General features: G+C 39.5%; 1 protein-coding gene across 4 annotated transcripts in view; it reads right to left on the bottom strand.

The window, feature by feature from the left end:
* Positions 1 to 3,876: 3,876 nt before the first annotated feature.
* Positions 3,877 to 23,159, bottom strand: part of LOC123864260 (protein FAM102A) — a 97,568-nt gene continuing 78,285 nt past the window's right edge. For 3 of the 4 annotated variants that reach the window (XM_045904562.1, XM_045904561.1, XM_045904563.1), the window contains exons 4-14: positions 18,124 to 18,254; positions 15,314 to 15,494; positions 14,735 to 14,871; positions 14,064 to 14,198; positions 13,452 to 13,588; positions 12,587 to 12,684; positions 10,763 to 11,455; positions 7,651 to 7,753; positions 6,775 to 6,883; positions 6,303 to 6,420; positions 3,877 to 5,973 (exon numbers count right to left, since the gene is read on the bottom strand). In XM_045904562.1, coding sequence (XP_045760518.1) covers positions 5,970 to 5,973; positions 6,303 to 6,420; positions 6,775 to 6,883; positions 7,651 to 7,753; positions 10,763 to 11,455; positions 12,587 to 12,684; positions 13,452 to 13,588; positions 14,064 to 14,198; positions 14,735 to 14,871; positions 15,314 to 15,494; positions 18,124 to 18,254 — 1,846 coding nt within the window. In that variant the 3' untranslated portion in view covers positions 3,877 to 5,969. The remainder of the gene's footprint in view (positions 5,974 to 6,302; positions 6,421 to 6,774; positions 6,884 to 7,650; positions 7,754 to 10,762; positions 11,456 to 12,586; positions 12,685 to 13,451; positions 13,589 to 14,063; positions 14,199 to 14,734; positions 14,872 to 15,313; positions 15,495 to 18,123; positions 18,255 to 23,159) is intronic. The other variant, XM_045904564.1, reaches the window with a different exon arrangement.

The raw sequence follows: 23,159 nt of genomic DNA, 5'->3' as shown, positions 1-23,159 counted from the left end.
TTACAATATTACACAAACTCCAAGTTTTCAATTTCAACAAATGACACGAGAGACTATGGTAACTATAATTGAAATAATAGGAAACAAATGCATTCTATCTCATTCTCTCGCAAGCTGAAATCCTATAGTTGTATGTGTTTGTCCCTTTTTCGTTTCATCGAGTTTCAACTCACAATGGTACTTAAAGAATTTTTCACTTCATAAAGTCTTACTAGAGGTGCAATGCATGGAGACAGCGCGGCAGTGGCTACTAGCGACGGCAAGCCACGCGCGTAAGCTTCACTTTAACATAAAGGAATGACTTAGATAACCTTCCGCACCGTCGAATGCCTGCTATATAACTCGGTCGCGCTAAGTTTGCACCTCGCTGGAATGCGGCACCCCTCCCATTTCCCCGCTCACCTCCCCGCGGTCGCCTTTTCGCGTCTGTACGGTTCGTATACCGTAACCTAAGCGTCAGTGTGACGTAATCGACGCGAGGTGCAAACTTAGCTTGACCAAGTATTAGGTACACAGTTCCTCCAGCGCTGCGGGCGAACCGCTTTGGCACTTGGTTGGATATAAGGTACAGTTTCACTACAAACACAAAATTGGAGGGATTTGGAAGTACACAGTTGATTGGAACAGAGGCCCTAATGTAACTTCAAGCTAACTTTAACTATGCATAAATCACTTATACTAGCTAATGTTTGACATGCGTTGCAATTCGACTCACGCACTACTTAGTTTGTACGACGTATTCTTTCACGCGAGTGTCGAGAACAACTGTACAAAGTTTCAACTCAATCGAATATGCGTAAATGTATATGGAACGAATACAAACAATTTTTACATACAGATCAGACAATTTCGGTTAAAATGTCAAATCATGACGTTTTTCAGAAAGTTAATCTCCTTCTAAATGACAGATTTACGCAAAGATAAAGTTAACTTGTAAAGTTCGACTAATTTTAAACATGCGCAGTACTGATCTTGCATTACAGTAGAGTCGAACGCACTGCATTTTTTCGGTGCGCGAAAAATGTCATAGGGAGTACTTATTACGTCCTTCACATTTTCAGTTAGTGAAAATATGCGGTGCGTTCGGTACCGTATTGTATGCGAACAGAATTATTTTTCGTGTAAATTTAAACTATTGCGCTATTCGAATGCTAACTTCACTCTGGTTTAGCTGATTTTGTCCCCTGCTAACTTCACTGACATCTGCATTATGTTACCAACAGTCAACAAACTTTCATACGAACGCAAACACCAAGTTGTGATGTGTCTATGGAATGTTTTTATATTTCTAGACTAAGTCCATTGGACATTACGTAGATCTATGTCAAATTAGGGACTAACATTGAAATTTCAAGTCAAGATAGGGCTTCTATAGGGGACCATTCGCACGACAAATGCCATATATTCAAGCTGAATGCATTGTAATATAAAGGTTAAATATGAAACATGTCGTCTAAACGGTCCCCTAAAGTAGCCCCTATCTAGGCGGTGAATTCCAGTGTAAAATCAAGTGAATTATATCTTAACAAACCCCTGATTAGCCAAATGTTTTTTTATTGTGTTAGACAATATCAAAAAATCTATACCATTTTGGAATTGTATAATCTCGATTAATTTTAACCAATACTACAGTATTATCCAAATCCTGTTTCTCCAGACGAAATCGGTACCTAAGGTGATGGCCTTCACAACTTTCATTGAACATGCACGAATGAACGAAATGAAATACCATTACATTTGGTTGTGCCTACAACTGAGTTGCTACACTGAGGTTGAAATCTGTAGAGCGCACTTTGCTTAGACTTAAGTTTCAGTTAAAACGAGACAGGTTTATGCCAGGGGTATAACGCTGTCTCGTTTTAACTGTGTCTTAAGTCTGAGCAAAGTCAAAGTGCTATAGGTGTCAGCCTAAGATATCTTTAAGTTAGCGGGAGGACTTACTAATCCGTGCCTGTGAGCATTTGAATAGAGTAATAGAGTATGTATTTGTAAACAACAGTAAAGTTAGACGCGCACTACAATCTCACGTTCGCCCTAGCACCAGTACCGTAGAGTCTCCTAACTTCAACTTATATGCCTAACATCGGCTAAAATTTAAAAAATTCAATATTTTTTTTCCTTTTATGGAAACACTAATTGTAGTGATTTGGGAAGTATACATATTTAATCATGGCAACATTGCAATGTCATTTATCAAAATATTAGTAGCCATTTTGTCACAATCGTGAGTAACTTCGGATCACGCACACGCTTCTTTTTTACCGACCCCGAAAATTTGTGTCATTACTCAATACTGCTTGGAGGTAAGTTTTTTAAATCTTTACTACAGTTTACTCATATAATCCATTACCAAAATTAAAAAAATCATTCAGATATGTTCGTTAACTACAGAAATATTAGGGCAGACAATGTTAGGATACAATCTGTAATGTGATGTTTTTCTAACTTCGTCTGCCCTTAGGGTCGTCAAAATTAGAATAAGAACTTTTTTTTGTACTATACTTATATGAAAAAGTACCTGGTCTGTATTTTTTCTTACTCTATGCCCTCTATACCTATTTAAAACTGTTATGTATCTGAATAATTACCAAAACGTAGATATATTGTATAAATAACTATATATTTCCTACATAACAAAATGTAAAGTAAGTTGATAAAAGAGTTGATTTCTGGCGCATTTAAGGTGTTTTAAATTAATGTTTGATAATAAAAGGTTTGTTTAAATATAAAGTTACTAGGTTTTTCCTGCGGCGCTGCCTGCGTGAATGTTGTTTTTTTTTTATTGATTCCGCATGAACCATGGCTTTTTCACGATAAAAAGTAGCCTGTGTATTAAGTCAGGGTATAATTTATTTCCATTTCTAATTTCAGCCAAATAGGATAAACAGTTGAGACTTGTGATGTAGGAGAACTCCTGAAGGAGTATATTTTATCCTGAAATCCACGGTTTCCGTGGGATTTATGATAAACCAAAATTCACGCGAGCGAAGCCGCGGGCAAAACCTAGAAATTTTATAAGAAAAAACTTTTATTAACAGACATGCGCCAACCAAAAGTGCTAGAAATGAACTCACTTTTTATATTTATTTGAAGAAAATTAACAATTACAAAATGTACCACTATAAATTTATATTTGCAATAGTCGATTATTTTAATTTTATTTACAGGTAATCCAAAAACTCTAGACATGAATCGAGAAATCGTAAAAAAGATAAAACGATCATATACAGTTGCTCACAGCCAAGACATGTTGGATTTAGCATTAGAATGCCTAAGAAAAAGACAGTTTTACGATTACTGCGATTAAAGTGTTTAATTCATTCATCATATTTCATTTTTATTTACGATACCTTTGTGCCACCCCTGAATTTAAGAACGATTTTGGACAAAGTACGCCCTAACTTCGTCTACCTAAATAAAAGTATAAAATATATAAAATTAAAAGGCATTAAGATAGTGTATTTGGACTTTTGAATAATTTTATCTTATTTATATTTTTTTGATAAAATTGGCATTATGTTTAAAATTAATTTCCTATGCATAGATGAAGTTTGGAATTTCACCTTAACTTCGTCTATTTTTTTAACGGTCATTAGCTTGCCTAAACTATAAACAGTAGGTACACTTTCATACACACATAAAAAGAACTATTACCATTGGATGATGTTTGTCAGACATAACAGATTTTTTTACATCCGATTGGCGGAAAATTTGAAAAAACGGTCAAAAGCAGACGAAGTTAGGGAACTCTACGGTATGTCAGCACTTAATGCGATTCCAGCAATTAATCAATCATAGTTTTTTTTTAAATCAAATAAATAGATAAAAACCTGTGCGGCTCATAAGTTAAGTATAAATTAAACATGATTAAAATACATACGCACTTCAGACTAGCCTTTATATTATGTTTGGCAAATAGAAGACTGTAAAAGGTTCATAGGTCAATATAAGGCTAAGGACAGATCTGGAAAAATTCCGCGAACGTTATTCCTTCATGAAATGTTAGAAAATCGCCATATATGCGAAAGTAGCCCTTGCTTGCGATTTTCAGCTAGATTTGTCCTTAGCCTAAGCCGAAAACATACTTATAACACGCGACGCAGTTTTGAAGGCCAATGAATAGTCAGTTTTGTTGAAAGTTAGAAAAGTTTATAAGCCCACAGTGGGGTGATTCGTTAACTCAGTAATTTTAAATGAGAGCCCTCGAAACCTTTGACAATGGTTGGTTCGACATAGCAATGTCGAACCAACATAAAATATAATATTATAGCAATATAAAATATTTTTTAGCAAACCTTCAATGGATTAATAATAAAATATGTATGACTTTCGTTCAGAGTTAGCAAATAACCCCAGGTCATGGTCATATACAAAACGCGTCGCATGGCATATTATAGTGACCAGTAAACATCTTGAGCAAAAAGCGACGTAGTGGGGGAAAGTTTGCGTATATGTAGAAAGTATCAACCTATCGCGTACCTTTCGGTCTGTCGAAGTGACCTTAAAAAATAGTGCGGGTAACCTTTACACACAGTTGAAGTTAAAATAAACGCGCGTGTTCCATTTTTGGAAATATGTCAACAAAAATTTTGGAGCTGTTCTGTTTGGCAGCCATTTTAAATACGGCCGCATCCAAGAAAGATAGTTTTTAAATAAATAAATACATAAAAATATTTTTTATTCAATCAAACGTACTCATACTCATAAGTCACAGGTTAAATAAGTTTTACTTTGAAAATCGACTACCTACTGCGCTTTTTTCAAGTTGTTTACCAGTCCCTATTCGGCCTAAATCGAACCATAAGAATACAACAATAAAATACAGTATGCAGGAAGCTCTAACGCAAACATAGGAACATTCAGTCGCGGCGTCGCAGGCGTCATACAATTCAAACAGCTACTTACAATGTAAAATAAAAAATTGTAAACCATACAAAACGCTCCGACGCGACGTCGCGCGAACAGTAAAACAACACCGATCGTGTTACATGTAGTGTAAAACAATTAGTTTATGGCATAAGTTATGTATAATTAATTAAAAACAATAAATATTCATAGTTTTGTCATACGCGCCCGCCGCCGAGCCGCCCCGCTCCTCTGTAACTATACGATACGAATGCTTTACATGTATATGTTTACTATTTCCGTCGCAAAATTTGAAAATGCCTCGTAATCTTAAATTTTCATGATGCATGTCAAAGATCAAATTTACACAGAATGTGTAAAAATGATTTTTGTCAGTGTTGTGACCTGGCCATAATTTGTTAAACATATTTTTGTTTCATGACTTTTTTTTCCTCATTCAACTTCATCCACATCCAAGGCTCAATCAGTATAGAAGTTTTATAATATTATTATGTTCAGACTAAGAATAGGAATAATCTTTCGCCATATTATGACATCTAATTTGACAGTAATTCTCGATATACTTAATAGATTTTTTATAAACAGTTAAAATATAATGAAGACAAACATCATGTAATTTTTGTAGACTGTTTACAGATAAAGTCATGACTTTCTTATTGTTAGTTTGAATTCTGTTTACACATAGTTACATTATATATGATAGCAGATCACGCTGCGATGTGCGACTATCATGAGACGCTGGAGCGTCGGGCGGCGCGGGCGGCGCGGGCGGCGGGCAAATCCGCGAATCTCGTATAATACTGTCCACTTTACAGTCCGTCACCGCACACACTTGCACTGGGCACTGTATCCTCCGTCCCTACCTAGCTCGTGCTCCACGAACACCAATCGTTCTCTCTCACTCGCACGCTGTACACAGGTATAGAGTGTAAGTGAGAGGGAATGATTAACACGAGTTATAGCTGCAGGAAAACGGGCAGCGCGACGTTGCGTGTGCGACGTCGCACGGATGGCGCGACGTGGCGTGTGCGACGTCACACGGGGGGCGCGGGGCGCGCGGGCGGCGGCGTGGGGCAGAGCGGCGCCTCCTCGCGCACCGTAGGCTACCTGCGAACATTTAGTATATAATGATTAAGAAACTGGCGAACAAAGCGGTGTAATTAGACTTCTGACCCAAAAACTTTTTTTAATTTAAACGTTTTTGGCAACTGTATAAAAAATCTGAACTCATTTCCAAGCAAAACAGCCTAAAACTGTGTGAAAAATTAGTCCAAAGTTTGTGATTTCGATCTAAACAGTATAATTACAGTAACGTTTCAAAGGCTTTCATTAAGTTTTTGCTCCTTGTGTAAAATTTTATTTCGTTCAGTTGCACTAGCGCCTCAAATGTGTTGGTCCTTCGAACCGGATAAGCAATACTAGTAGTTGGTAGGTACCTGTTGTCGTGCGGATGCAGCACGACTCGCTGGTAGTCGCGTCGCGCGAGCTGCTGCCGCCGCCGCGACCCCAGCTCCGCCGTGCCGTCGCGCGTGATGTATAGCTGCAGACCTGACGCTGCAAATAGACACCATAGTATTAGCACGGAGTAAGAACGTGATATTACGTACAGAGGTTCGACGAAGTCTTCTAGCCAGAGCAATCGGGCGGGACGAACAAGCAACCCCAACTGGCTATCATAAGAATATTACCTAAAGCCGGCGCCAGACGCTTGTGGCAAACAAACAGCAAGCAGAGACACCCTTCAAGTTTAACAATATGCAGAGAAACTTTCAGCTTTAATAAAAAAAAAACGAAGGTCTGGTCTTCGAGGGCACTTAGTCCACTAGGCCATGGCTCATTTTATCTTCAAATCAAAGATGGGCGTCTGTTTGTTTTGGAAGAATGGTAACAGGAATGGATGAGACTCACTCTCGGCGGGGTCGTCGACGGCGTGCTTGAGATCGGTGGCGGCGAGGATTTCGTCGATGAGGGAGTCGGGGTTCACGCGCGTGTTCTCCACGCGACACGACACCACGTGCTGCAATACACGATGCATAAGCTTAATACACGCTATAAAACATACATTTTGAGAGCTCTCTCGCCATATTTGCTCTATGTATTAATCGTCATGTCAAAAGTATGGTTCACACTTAAATAAATAAAAATATAATTTACTATTATATGATATTATTTATTCAATTAAACTTTTACAAGTACTTTTGAATCGTCAAATGCCTTTTACCACTGGTTTGGAAAGCCTTTCCCACCCAGAAAAACCAGCAAGAAACTCGGCGGTAGCTCTTTTGAAAGATTTGTTATACAATATTATACCATTCATTGTCATTTACATTTAAAATAAGGACTAAATTCGTACTTTGACATGACAGTGGACATAAAGAGCAAATATGACAAGTGAGTTATCAAAATGTACTCACTATAAATTATCTCACTATGCGGGGTAAAGGCGATTTTTACAATATAGTATTGTCAAATGAAGTTAGGTCGGCTCTAGCTTGTGTAGCGCCCGTGTTTACTTACGTATTTAGTCGACGTAGGTCCGACTAGTTTCGAACCAACCGGGGCTCCTTTTTGATAGAGACTCAGTTAGCTACGCATCGCGGTTGAGACTATGAAAAAGGGCCCCAGAAAGGTTCGAAACTAGTCTTAATACTTGAGTATAGCCGTAACAATCTAGATATTTATAATGGAAATCACTCACGATAGTTAAAACACTATTTAAAAGTGCAAAGATATTGTATATAGAAAGTACAATGGAAGAGACATAATTGAAGGTTGCAGCATTACCTGGTCGTCGGCGGGCGCGAGGCGGCGCTCGTGCGCGGCGCGCGCGCGCTCCAGCGACCCGCTCTCGGACGCCGACGCCGTCAGCGAGCCTGACGACGGATTCCTGAAACATCACATTGCCTTTATAATTCATCCACACTACATAATATCATACAAGATTATGTAAATGATAAATAGTGTAGATTTGACCCTCAGCTCAATCCAGCAATGCGCGGGATTAAAATAGGTATTGTGAATTGAATTTGGGCATAAATATTGAATTTTTAGAAAAGAACAACCGCCGAATTTCAGATTGCTGTTCCGAGTTGCTGGTTTTTCTCTGTAAGAACGGCATTGCAAATTAGTAGATTCACTCGCGGATTCTTAAAAAATCGAAAAAATCTTCCTATTCCTCTTTCTGCAGTATCGAAAATTGTCCAAATGAAAGGTTTCAATTTACAATTGCGGCAAATTAAATGTTTAAAATCTAGAGAAGATAAAAAACAATTTTTTCCATAAAAATCTTGAAGCACCTACTGAGATTATTCTTATCCTATCTACTTTAGTTCAACCTAAAATTAAAAAGCTACATAAGTTTTGTTAGTTAACATTTAATTCTTAAACTTTAATTCCTTTACAATATGTAGATGAATTCGTTAACTAAGTTGTTAAAAGATTCATTAACTATGATGGGTCAATGTTAACTGATGAGAATTAATAAATCAATTTTGTTTATTGTTTATGATGAATGATTTTATTTGTTTAAATTTTTTAAGTTAACAAACGTTAACTAATATATTCCCTGAGTCATGCACAAGCACTGAAACTGTAGGGCTCGGTTCTTATTTATAGCATTTTTAATGTATCGTATGTACGACACGAAGGCCCATCGGTATCACGTATTCATGATAGTTAGGACACATTAGCATTTAGCGTATGTGTGTCCTACACAACGATTGAATTATGATACACGTCAGACTCGCATTGAAGATAAGATGCCCAAGGCGCTGTGATTAGCTAAGTTTCCTTCTCTCTCGCACATTCTAACATTTTCAATGATTGTAAAAGAATCTATCTGTACACATTTAACCAAATGTGGCTCGGCCAAGTCATGAACATTAAAGTTACATTCATTTTAGACATTTATATCGTAATATCAGTAGTATTCATAGAGAAAAATTGGGAACATATTCAGTATTTTTCATCCCCATTTTTCTCCATCAAAACTAGGTATATTACGATAAAAACATATCTAAATTGAACTTAATTTTATTGTTTAGGACTTGGCTGAGCCACATTTGTTAACAGTATACTGATTCTTTCAGACCCATTGGAAATGATAGAATGTGCGAGGGAGAAGCAAAGTTCTCTGATGTAGCGCCTTAAACGATACAAATATGGACCCAGCCGACAAATCACAAGCAGAAGCATTTCCGAAGCGCTAAAGATAACAACATGCTGAAAATAATACAAACTTATATATTTAATATTTAAAAGTATTCTATTAATCAAACCCAACGATGAAAATATTTCTACAATATTCTTGTAATATACTTAAAAATGAAACTTATTCACTAAATAATAGAAAGATCATTATAAAATTTATTTAGAAAGTAAAACTGCAACAAAATCTATAAAAGCACACTTCTAACATCAATACGAGACAACATCGAAACAACATGCACACGGCTCAATGTATGAGTGTGAATGTTTTTTGAATTTTATAATGTTTTGTTAAGCTTGATTGAGAACATTTGTTGCCAATAAACGACAAGGTGGACTTATTTTATTTATAGAAAGGTCAAAACTTTCCTTTACATAAATATTTAAAAGTAATGTGTAACACAACTTTTCAAAAAACTTTTGTATTAACTTTTTCTATAGTAAGGCAAAAGGCAGATAGGTAGAGCCGATGTTCAAAGTAAGCTTTATTTACTTTGGCTTAGCGACAGTGGCATTTTGTTTTCGGAAAAAAAATTCAATGAGAAAAGAGAAGGTAGTTATCAAAACTCCAGCTGGTATCTAAGAAATTGTGTGTGTGTGTGTGTGAGAGAGAGAGAGCCGTGTGCGGGTACGTGTCAACGTACAGCGCAGAGCTGGGCCGGCGCGGCAGCGAGCCGTCGCGCAGCGCGCCGCACGTGCAGGCGTCCGCCGCGCCGCCCGCCGCCGTCCCGCCCGTCGCGGCGCCAGTCTCGCGCCTGCGGTCACCCACCACTTTACAACCCGCTGAATGCCTACCGAGGTAGCTACAGCTACATACGCCTATGTATGGTTCGACATTCTTTTGCTATTGGCTTACATTTACGCCTATGACTGGTTTGACATTCTTGGCTTACATTTAATGTCGCGGCACTATTCAACCAATAACAATGTGATAACCACAACTTTCGAGCTAAGGAAGATGACGGTGCGGAAGAATTATCACAAAAAAAACCCTACCCCCATTATGGTTGATGAAAAGGGCGCAGAAAGATTTGATCGACGATCCGTCATTGCACAAAAAAAGTAATGAAGAATACGCTATAAAAATTAAGCACCTTACAAATCTTACAATCCTTTCCCCACGATTTTCCCTCAAAATTGTATATATAAAATATGAAAATAATTTGTATGAAGCCTCATAGGCTCGATTTATGTCGATATCATTAAACTACAGAAAAATCGCGTGATGAAAATTTACAATGCGCGCTTAGCTTAAGACACACATATTTTTAGTCTGTGCATATTCAAATACGCCCAAGTTTAACTGTCAAGACAGTGTTTATTTGAAAACATATACACACATTCCACATATAAAAACAAATAAAACGAAACGAAACATTTGACAATATTTCTATGCTATATTTGAAAATCACTTGTGTTTCACGGAATTTTTACAAAAAACAAAAACACTTATTTTCACAAAACAAATTATAATTTTACATATTAGCACGTCTCCAAACCTTGAGAAGTTCACTTCAATAAAAACCAACATAAAAGAAAAGAAAGTAGAATGAAAAAGGCGGCCTCAGAGTTAAGAGAGTTTTAAGCCCCGCACCCAGCGATTTGTGTTAGCAGATAGATGTATCAGCGAACAGACAGTGAGGAGGTTATGCAGGGGAGGACGGGGAGGGAACGTGCAGCGCGCACTCACCTGGGGCAATCGTTGTAGCTGTGTCGCTCCAACTCACTCTTCGGCGTCGACGTCAGAGCCTCCCCCAACGCTTGATTGGACAGACTCCTGAACCGATGTCGCACGTCTATCCTCTCCATGGAGCCGCAGTCCGTCTCCGCCTCGGAGGGAATGCAGTAGAACTCATCCTCGATACATCCTGACAGTCTGTTAGCGTTCGAAACGAGCGAATTCTTTCTGTGCGCTAACGGCGTTAGAAAGGGGAAGTTCGTGAACAGCTCCTCGGTTTTTCTGTTCCTCTCTATGATCGCCGGGATAGTGTTCAACGACTTCTGTTTGAATATTTGGAAGTTCGTTAGCGGTTGTACTGCGGAGACGATGACGGACGCGGCTTTTCTTTTCTTGTCGAAGTACGTGGGCATCGCGAAAGAGTGATCGTCGAGGATGGTGCATTCCGGCGTTTTGTATTCCTCACTGGCCGGGGAGAGGAGGTCGTGTTTGGGGATTAGGTCTGGAGGGTTCGTGAGGGTGGCGTTGGGAGTTAGGTACACGTCCGACGTCGTTAACGTCGAGTCTGATAAGTAGAGGTCTGCAGTTTCGCAGCGAACGGTCTTCTCTAGGAGCAGCTTGGCTAACGTTCGACTGGCATGCTTGCAGTTCTGCGGCGGAACGTATACTGACGTCGTTGTGGTGGTCGTCCGCTCCACGCGCACACTACGGGAGGTAGAGTAGGTGAGGGTGAAAGGAGGTACAGGGAGGGGGAAGAAATAAAAAATAATAAATCAATATAGCGAGGTCCGATCGGGTCGAGCAATGAGCTTGAGTTAGTGACGTGCTAACACTCGTGTTAAAGGGAAGCGGTACGGGGCTGTGCAGTTCGGTAACTCTAGCCCGATATAAGCCAGAATATGTATCTCACACAATCAACAACCAGAAATATGTTACACCATGTCCACTGTACAAGATTCGAGATTCCTTAAAGATATAGTCGTCCAGTTGAAAGTGCGGCATATCAGTCGACGACGTATCAGTATTTCATGCAACAATAAACGATGCTCCTCTTAACCCAACTTAAGAACACTCTTCACCAAAATTAATAAAAAGTAAAAAACAACACTCGTAAATTGAACATGAAATGAAGTCCAGGTTATTAGTTTTTAAAAGATAAGTAGATCAACCATGGACAAAAAATAAAAAATAGAAGTGAAAAAATTAAAGTAAAAAAGCTTTTTCCAGTTCAATGGTACCAATGGAAAATGCAATAAAATTCCACCCCCAATCGTGCTTATGATTGCAAAAACTCAAACCCAAATTCATACAATGTATCATTTGATGAATTTTACAACTTTTTCATGTATTTTACCATCACGCGCCCTTTGTCATGTGATGGTAAAACTCAGTTACAGTTTTTCCAAATTTGTGTTGTCCACAAAGATTGTGATATGTAATAAGTAATAACCAAGTAATGTATTCAAGCTATTTCATAGTCTAGTTTAGATTAAGTTGACTCAAGTTCAAACAAATTAGTTTTAATATGCTATTCAGTTAAATTTTTAAAACTGGATTGGATTGTCAACCTGATTGCTGATTTGAGCCTGAAATCGACATCTGTCAAATATTGGGCTAAGGTGAAATCAAAGAGACCTAGTCGTTTCATAGCCTACCTAGCGTCAAATGTAGCTAACATCTGACGCCTGCCAGTGAAGCTTCGACATTTTGTTAAAAATTCTCTGTTGTAAACTTTACCTAAGTTAGCTCGACTCAGAGGTATATAGGTTATCACATAATAGCAGCTAGTATGTATATATACAAGTGGTATGTACACAGTGTATGTCGTTATCGTACCTGTTGTGGTGCGGCCGCGGACAGTCGGCCGACTCGCCCTCGGAGCTCTGCCGCGAGTGCGCGGACGCCGCCGACACCGAGCTGCCGTAACCGGACGCCTGCAAAGTATGCAGCAGTTAAAACCAGACAAGTGTGAGTTGAACTCGCGTGAAGAGTGTTCTGTACGAATATAGAAGTTTGTACGCGCAATAGTAAGAAATTTGAAAGGGGGCGCTTTTGTCATGGGAGTTGTATTTTAAAATTATCACACTAATCACACTAATATTTTAAAGGCGAAAGTTTGTATGTGTGTGTGTGTGTGTGTGTGTGTGTGTGTGTGTGTGTGTGTGTGTGTGTGTGTGTGTGTGTGTTTGTTACTCCTTCACGCAAAAACTACTGGACGGATTTGGCTGAAATTTAGAATGGAGATAGATTATATCCTGGATTAGCACATAGGCTACTTTTTATCCCGGAAAATCAAAGAGTTCCCACGGGATTTTTAAAAACCTTCATCAACGCGAACGAAGTCGCGGGCATCAGCTAGTATACTAATATAATAAAGGCGAAAAGTTTTGTGTATGTATGTTTGTTACTCCTTCACGCAAAAACTACTATACGTATTTGGCTGAAATTTGGAATTGAGATAGATAATATCCTGGGTTAGCACATAGGCTACTTTTTATCAACAAAGAGTCCCCACGGGATTTCGGAAGCCTAAATCCACGTGCTTTCATTTAATATGTCACACAGTACAGATTGCCAAAGTTGTCCAGTAGATTTGAAGCAAAGTTGTATAGGAGTTAGTAGTGGGGCCAAAATTAAGTGAAAAAGATTCTTTAACATTTCATGAATAATTCTATAGATAAGAGAAACATCCAGTACTCACTTTACTGCTCATATCCCCGGAAGTGTTGGAAGAGTTTCTGGAGTGTGTGTGTTGCTGCTGACAGGCGGCGCAGCCTCCGCTCACCGTCACGCCCACGCCCACCGTTGGGATTGTGCTTTGACTCGACACCACCAACCCTGGAACACAAACAGCTATACTCATAAGGAACTATCCAAATACCGAAAATCTATACATATAATAAGTGATCACGACAATGCATGCACCTCAAAGTATGCTTTTAGATTCGAATATCAAGTTTTTTTAACTATACAAGTCTGCGCTTGAGTGCCATCACACCAAACAGTGGGAGATGATGCAGCCTGTGAAGCGCGCCTGCCCAGAAAGTGCCTCTGAAGATACCAATATTATAGGTAGCAGGGAAAACGGAACCCAGAGGGCATTCCATATTGCACTGCGTATTAGAAACGAGGAAGCGAACTGCGTCGTAATAGTACATAGAATTTTGACTATGTAGGGGTGCAGACCTTGGCGATGCCTCGCAGTTCGATAGTACAATGGCGAGGGGCGAATTAGGTCGACTACCTTAGCACACAATACTTAGTACAGCATTCCCATATGAAATTCTGGTATCACATAGTAATGTTTATTTACCGGGGTAGTCGGGCAGCGTGACGGGAACGGGGGCGGGTAGCGGTGCGGGCAGCGGTAACGGTAGCGGCGCCTCCTCCGCGTCCGGAGACGGTAGCTCGCACGACGGCAGCGAGGACAGCGCGGGTGCTACGCCCTCTGTAAACATTAAACTATGCTATGACAGCTGACTCCCAAGCTCCTAATACCCTCACCAGCGTGGTAGCTCGCAAGTGTAAACAGCTTTGAAGCTGTTCCTAGTAGTAAAAAAACTGTTTCAACCCCCCCACAATCTGGAGTCTCTGGCAATGCAAAGTCACGTTTAAATCTCTTTCCAATTCCAAGTCCTGTTAACTTAAAAATCTTTGCCATAATCAGAGCGGAGGCCAAACTATCAGTAAGATGAAGTGGCAATAGGCAGGCCATGGCTGTTGTAGAGGCAATGGCAGTTGGAGCCAAAAACCCTGAGTGGAGACCGCAAATAAGCAAGTATAGTGAGGCTGTGGGCCGTGGGGCGCTCTCCAGCACGATGGACTGATGATATGAAGAGGGTGGCGGGAAGTGGCTGGATGAGGAAGACTGAGTACCGGTGATGGTATGTTACGGTGGGGTAGGCATTTTAGGCAAGGCCTATGTCCAGTTGTGGAAGTGCACACTCCACAGGCCCATGATGATAATTCTTTAGCATAACTTACCATAGTTCTTCTTCTTAGTAAGAGAGCCAAAGCCGGAGCTGGCAGTGGAAGAGGCGCAATCGTCGTCAGCCGCCGCCGCGCTCTCCGACCCACTGTCTCCACCAGTCTTTTCAGCTACGTCTTGCTTTCTTTCTGGACTGGAATAAACGAAAATTCAAATAAACACTTTCAATTTAATGTACAATGACTCCTGTGAAGACAATTTGTGGTCTGGTGGAAATACGGAGAATAAAGCCTTCTGCTCTGACTATTTTGAGAAGGTATTTTTCTTAGCTATCCGATTTGTGGTCCGGTCTAGTAAAAGCTTGTTATGGCCGTACTGACAAATCGGACATTGCGTCATATGATTTACGATTGGGGTATCATCCTATGTGGAATGTGGATACGCCCAGGAGCAAGTGAGAAATCTTGTTGCCTCTTCATATCTGAAATATCATAAACGATTTTTTTTCCATAGTGCAAATAGACTTATGCTACAAGTGGGTACTTATAGACAGGCTAGTCAACTCCATCATAGTTTCGTATGAGCAACCTGCAGCGGACTCTGGATCTTTTCAGCTTGGACATTCACACACTTACACTTTGAAGAGCGGGTCCCCGGAGATCATGTTCATCTTGATGCGTATCCGTAGCACGGAGTTGTCCTGCCTGCGGCGCGGGTCGTAGCCCTCCAGCAGGCAGCGCCGCGTCGTCTCGCCCGCGCCCGCCAGCTCCGCCAGGTTCACGTCGCAGAAGCCTAGCTTCTGGTACGACCTTCCACCTGGTGACATAAAAATACTCCATAATTATACAAAGACATCTCTGAGGAGTTCCCCACTCTTCTGGAACTTTTGGAAGAAGTTTTCACATGTTTATTGCCTAACCCAGGCGTCCTGAGTAGCATGGCGTCCAGACAATACACTCTCGCTTGCCAGTTTAACAGTAAACTACAGCTCGCAGAACCAATGTGTAGAACAGTTTTAACTCAAGTCTAACTTACAAGTGCGAAAACTACCCCTTCAGTTGAAGCAGAAGGAGGACAAGTATTCCCAGACTGAACAAAAAAGGACATGTCAAGACGTGCAAGGAGTCGCGTAGCAGCCTGGCGAGCATAAAAATGCTTCCGGTCGCTTTTTAAGTTTATTCCTCCCAATAAATGGTATGAATGAAATCTACAAATATGACGAAGTTTTTCTCCAAGATACTCATACGGCATAATATCTACCCATAAATTACCCATTAAAATATTAAATTGGTAGGTATTTAAATAATTATTTATTTTATTTATATATTCATTGGCTTTCCTATGTGATAGTTTGAAATAGATGCATAATCATGAGTGTCAGGGCATCGCAAACATAGTTATGATATAACTTTAGAATAGTAACGATAAAATAGTTAAATTGAATCAATATTAAATTGATTACATAATCTGAAAGAAAGCGGCTGTAGATAAAATCAAATCCCGTTGAAAACTGTGGAACATTGTGGAAATTTTACCAAACCATTAAAACTATTTCAGCTCACTAATAGCTGTACAATGAGCATGTACTATTTTCGACGAGGGAGAAGAAAACTCTCGAATGCCATAATAAAATACTTTTAAAGTGCGCGGTGACTAACGGAGCTGAAGAGATAATCCGGTAGCTTTTGAATAGAGGCGTTTAAGGGCTTGAACTCCGGAACTCCGATTAGGATGTAACTCCGGAGTTTGAAAAGATTACTGGATAGTTTGAAAAACCGGAGTTGCAGCACACATAGCTGGAGCACAGAGTAAGGACTGGAATGTTGAGTTAAAACGGACCGAGTTTATTTAGCAGTTACCTTTTACAAAAAAAAGTGTAAAATGTGATTTTGCGTACTTAAATTGCTTTCTTATTTTTAAGTAGTGGTAATTTTTTTCTGGGTTTTTATTTCATCGTTATTGCATGTGATCCACAATCATTACTGTTTTTGCTCTAACATGATAGACCGTTTGGTTGTAAAATTACAATGTTTTCGTTACAAAAGGTCCTCAATTGTTAGTTAGTAAAAAGTTAAGGTCTAAAACCAATCACACTAATATTATTATAAAGGCGAAAGTTTGTATGTGTGTGTGTGTGTGTGTGTGTGTGTGTGTGTGTATGTTTGTTACTCCTTCACGCAAAAACTACTGGACGGATTTGGCTGAAATTTGGAATGGAGATAGATAATATCCTGGATTAGCACATAGGCTACTTTTTGTCCCGGAAAATAAAAGAGTTCCGAAAGAATTTCGAAAAACCTTAATCCACGCGGGCGAAGTCGCGGGCATCGGCTAGTATAATATATTGCTTTTACAGTTTTTTTAATGAATTTTCAAAACTCTGAAATTCCGGAACTCCGGAGTAGAAATATAGTTAGATTTTCACGCCCTAGGCGGCTTTGGAAGCGAACTGCGAAGCTGGTTGGCAATCTCAACTAGTTTGATAGTTCCGTAACTCCGTAGTTCTGTCTATACTCTATGTCTGTAACAGTATTGAATATTATCGAAGATAACTGCAAAACTGTATTGTATAACTTGGATATTTCTTTTACTTCCTTTCGCCGAGTTTAAATCGGTGCCAACTTTAGAATTTACTGGGAAGAAAATATTATAAAGGAGAAAGTTTGTATGTGTGTGTGTGTGTGTATGTTTGTTACTCCTTCACGCAAAAACTACTGGACGGATTGGGCTGAAATTTAGAACGGAGATAGATTATACCCTGGATTAGCACATAGGCTACTTTTTATCCCGGAAAATTAAAGAGTTCCCACGGGAATTTTAAAAAACCTACATCCACGCGAACGAAGTCGCGGGTATCAGCTAGTACAAAATGAAACAGTTTTAGGGCTTCGTATATCAAAAGGAAAAGTGAGTATTTTAAATGATTTCTGTCTTAAAAGGTAACATATTGTGCCACTTTAATTTTTGTAAACCATAGTTAACTCGACATGACGCCACATCAAATATACTCGTATGGCGCACCTTTACAGTATGGTCTAATCAAAATCCCTGCAAGAAAATAGAGGAGAGATTTGCCCGGTAATAGGGTGGTTTAAGGAATACTGAAAATTTTGATTATAAGGTGGACGGACGATATCAAACCGCCGGATCCAAGCGGCGCAAGAGTGTGGAAGTCTCTACAAGATATGTCCGTCCAGCAGAGGGCGTCTATCGGTTGACGACCAAAATAGAGGTAAAGTTTGCAAACGCATTGTAAACATCGGTCAAGTGCGAGTCGGACTCACACACGAAGGGTTCGGTACCATCGAACAAGATTTAACGATAAAGATCGTACTTTAAAAAAACCCTGCAGAGTTTAGTAACAGGGTCCCGCAGGCAACCTTCGGATATAAAGCATCACAATTTGTTTTACGTGGGTTTGATCCATTAGTTATTTAGTTATTACCTTTGCATTCCTTGCGTACGGAGACCCTCATGAGCGCCGGCTCCAGCACGCCCGTGTTCGCGTTCGCGCTCATCTTGCACACGAACGAGAACTCCGCGTTCCACCGCACCGCGTGCTTGCGCACCTCTTCCCTGAGGACCAACATAACACCAAGTTACACACTATCAACAGTAAATCTTATATTGACAGAAAATTCGTAGGCATTACGTTTTCCGTCATTTCTAAGGTTTGGAATACTCTTCCGCGATCTGTGTTTCCTACCAATTACAATCCGGGTATCTTTAAAACAAGAGTCAATAAGCATCTTCCAGGTAAACGCGTCCCATCTTAGGTCACATCATTACTCTCCATCAGGTGTGATTGTGGTCAAGCGCTTGCCTATATTGAATAACAAAAAAAAGGATAGAAAAAACGTTTTAGGTACGTTTATTTTGTAAATTGTGCCAGACATGTTATACCTAAGGGCCGGGAGTGGCAAAATTGACAGCGAAACCTCGCGTCTAATAGACGCCGTAAGTCTTTTGAGTTTACTTGGACTGACCATTATCGGAACCCTCCCTAGGGCCATTGCCGAGTAGCGATGGGTGTTGTCAAAAATGGCCGGAAATTGCCTCACGGCACGAACTTCCTCGGTTTGATAGTGGCGCGATAAATTCCGTTTGGTTATCAGTGTCAGTTTCAATTATCACGAAAACATATTTTGTTAATTAAATTAATTAAGTAGTATGAATGAATCACGTGTAAAACTAGTCGCGTATAAAATTGGTACCAACCATATAATTCGTTACTAAGCGTTAAGTATTTAAATAACTGTTAATTAGTTTTCGGGAGTTCCATACATGATAGTTCAGTTTTGATATCGTAAAACTGTGATACCTACGTTTGATATTGAGTTGACAGTATTGCGTGGATATGAGGACTAGGAACTTTTGACTCTTTTATGGCTTACAAATTCGGTCTTTCTTCTGTTATGGTCAAATCAATCTAAAATATCCCCAAAGTAATATAAAAGCCAGACGTATTTCTAGGTGCAACTACTGAGCTTCTTACCGGTTCTTTTCATTACACTCAGCTTTCTGAGCCGATGTCTAGCCTTCTAGTAAGAGACTACCGATACATGGACTTCATTTGCAGGTTTCTATACCCGAAGGGCCATAAAGGCATAAATTGGGGCCATGAGGGTGCTATTACTAAGCCTCCGCTGTCTGTCCGTCCGTCTACCTGTCTATCTGCCAGCGGGCTGTATTTTCGCGTATTTTTATTGCTACTACCTATTATTACAAATAATAAAATTTCAAATGCAAAATGCAAATAAAAAGTTATTAAAAAGTATGTATATATTGTTATATCTTGTACGATGGTACGGAACCCTACGTGTGGGAATCCGACTCGAACTTGACCAATTTTCATATAAATATAGCTGAATTAAGCAGTAATTGAAGTAACAGCGTTAACATAGGTTAATTTATATTATATACGCATAAGGAAAACACAATACCAGAAATCCGCCCACCTCATCTGTTGTAGTTATCACAATTTTTATTGGGGTTAATTATAGTAGCGTTTATCTTGATAGCTGCCCAGGCTATAGTATAGCTGTATGTTAGCGCCTAGCCGACAATTCTCCGAATTACATTTATTAGGCTATGAATCAATTTACGGCGCCACTATACTTTGTGCCAGTTGATAATAAAATCTAAACAAAGTGGTCACTGCAAAAATAGATTTTAGTACCCCTACATTACGAGAAACGATGATAGCCTAGTGGTTAACACTTCGGCTTCTTATTAAGGCGGTGCCAGGTTCGTTCCCAGGCACGCACCTTTATTAACTTTTCGGAGTTACGTGCTTATTAAGCAATTAAAAATCACTTGGTGTAGCGGTGAAGGAAAACATCGTGCCCGAGAGTTTTTTCTAATATTCTCAAAGATGTGTGAAGTATACCAACCCGCACTGGGTCAGCATGGCAGACTACTAGCCTAAACCATTCTCATTATGAGAGGAAACCCGAGAAAAGCCGACTTGAGATGATGATGATCGTCACGCAATCATAATAAGTACCTATCAGCCACTCATAAGTTATCAGAAATGCAAGAAGATCCGTAGGAGAACAAAAGCAACGGACTTGGCTCATCGTGGATTTTTAAAGTTGGTAGTGATAGAACTCCTTTGGACATGTTTTTATTTAAGGAAGGTCTAAGTAACCAAGAAGTTTTAAGAAAATTAATGACATAAAATAACGGGGCAAGATTTCCAAGAAAGTATGTTTCTTTTAATCTCCATAGTAATTGCCGCATCTAACAAAAAGCGACAACTAGGCGGGACAAAAAAGCCTAGTATTGTATTATGCAAAGTAAGGCAAAGCTGGGGCCGGTCACAAAAGGCGAGGCGTGAGATGAACGCTACTCATTGCGTTTGCGAAGCATTCGCGTCGTCCCCATTCTTATAGAGAGAGAGCCAGCGCGTGCCAGACCTTCGTTATTTGCGAAAAGCTGAAAGTGTCTCTGCGTATTGTCCCAATAATATTAAAAACTATAATAAAATAATAATATATATAAAATAATACATAATTTTAATAAATTGTTACACTTTAAAGATGTCTGGCAGGGGGTTGCCACGATACTAAGTATCTGGCAATGGATTTCTGATATTAGTCAAGCGAAAATAAAAAAAAACACTAGGCTTTATATTTTGACGTAAGATTTTAATAAGCCACCATGACCCAAACTTCATAATCGTTGATCGTTACGCACTACAAAAAGCCACCAATCAAATGAAGAAGTCGATGATCGCTCCTCCTTGTGTTGCGGACAATACGCATAGAAACTTTCAGCTTTTATAAAATAACGAAGGTCTGGCACACGCTAGCTCTTAGTCCACCAGCTCTGCGTTTTACGATCCACTACGACGTACTCATTCACCGGGACACAATATACATCTCATGTGAAGTATCCCCATAAACTAACCTACTTTTACGACTACTCTTGTAAAGCGATTTGAATATTCAATTCCCTTTTGTATTTGGGAAGACGCAGCGAAGACCCGCGATCAGGTGGAGAGACGAAATGAATTTATTTATTTCATGTACCTAGGAAAGCGAGTGCCACTTCTGGTAGGTAAGTCAAGACCCAAGACTACCACCGGTTCTGAAAGCAGCAGATTCTACTGAGAATCTAGCGCCGGTTCTGAAAGCAGATTCTACTGAAAAGAGCCGACAAAATCCCAGCTGATGCTCTATTTAAAAAAACCAATGTTTCAATATTATGTAAACATGCAATGTAGACGACATCAAACGAGATGTTGTTGTACAAATGCAGCTATTGTACAAAAATGTTTGTGATAGGCAAGTGGTTCGAGTTAAGAAATCCGCCCCTACTCAGGAGGTCGGGGTTCGGTCCTGTGCTCGCACCGGCCACCTTTCAGGTTATTATAGAAAACTCTCAGGCATGCTGGTTTCCTCATGATGTTTTGTTTTGTAGCACTCACAAAAAATCTTTATTTTACTTTGTGCTTTACTTTGTTTTGTATTCTCCGTTTTGGAAGCCCTGTTTTCCGAGACACAGTTTTTACTCGTTCAGGAAACAGGTGCACATGCAGTAATGTTTATTATTATAACTAATTGTGTTCTGTTACGTCTATGTTACATTTGTTTCTGAGCCAAATAAAATTTATCTTATTTATCTTTGTTTTACCGTTAAAGTAAAGGATATTAAATTGCTGAAAACACACCAAATCTGAAAAGTTAGAGGTGCGTGCCCGGGATCGAACCTCCGACTTCCCGGATAGGAGGCGAAAGCCAGGGTTCTATTCGCGTTGTCCTTCACCGTCAGGACACAATCATGAGTCTCGACATATTGGCCGATTGAAGCAGCAAGTCCTCTGCTTAATGGGATGAGGCATAGGATTATAATTACTGGCAGTACCTATTAGAACATGTGCCGTAAGCCGTGGCAGCCGCGACCTTGCTCCGATTACAATACACGCGTTTGTAAATATTATACTTGGGAACTAGCTCAGCAGCAACCCTAAAAAGCATGCAAATTGCAAATATCTTCTCAGTCAAAGAATATTCACAGTATTTAACTAGGGTCTGCTATTCTCATCCATTTTTAAACGCTTTTAAATATGTGGAGCGATTTAACCAGCTGGCTGTCTTAACCAGTTGAGCAATCCGGTGTTTGACAACTAGTCAAATCAGTAGTCATAGTCATAGTCATTTAAAATTCATATACTTGTATTCGTAATAACAGTCAGCTGATGAAAGTGCTCCATATTACACCTACTTTAAATGTTCTGAAATGAAATATTCGTCGTATTTTACAACTTAGCGAGATTGTCAAAAGTGTTGATAAAATGAAGTAGTTTCGAGCCGATCGTTCCGGCTGGCAGCCCAACCGTTGTGAATAATGGCTAATGCCCTGCGCCTTTATTGCGATCTACTTCAACAAATGCTATTACTGGCCGAATTTGTTCCGCCAGAGCGTTCCTAATCGCGGCAGAGACGGTGCGTTCGTCGAGTTCATAGCTATTGTAACTTCGCGAGAGGAACGGATCAAGGTTGTTTCTATTTTACTCATTATTTCTTATTTTATAGGTACAGAACTGCCACTTTTACAACGCATCGGCAAAATTCGTTAGCCCAGAAAAGTGCCAACCTAACGCCGATTCAAAATTCAAAATACTTTTACAAGTACTTTTGAATCGTCAAAGCATCTATCTACCAATGATTAAAACCGAAAGTAGACCAAATTTTATTTAGTACTTAATTTTTATTATACCTAACTCATATTTTATTTTTCCTTACTCCTAGTTCACAATCCTAAGAAAGAAAATGTACTTATTTAGATAAATGAAAAAATACCTAACAATAGGAGAAACAATTAGTTAAGTAAATAAACAACGAAACGGAAAAGAAACAATCTTGACGAAAAAACTAGACAACAAAGCAAAATGATTCAAAAAGAAAAACAACGCTATCTATGAGACTAATTACGCCAATGATAAAAATAAACAGTGCATCTAGATTGTTAATAGCA

This window comes from Maniola jurtina, chromosome 4 (genome assembly GCF_905333055.1).
Source record: "Maniola jurtina chromosome 4, ilManJurt1.1, whole genome shotgun sequence".
Classification (NCBI taxonomy): Eukaryota; Metazoa; Arthropoda; class Insecta; order Lepidoptera; family Nymphalidae; genus Maniola; species Maniola jurtina.
This window is presented reverse-complemented; position numbering and strand designations above follow the sequence as displayed.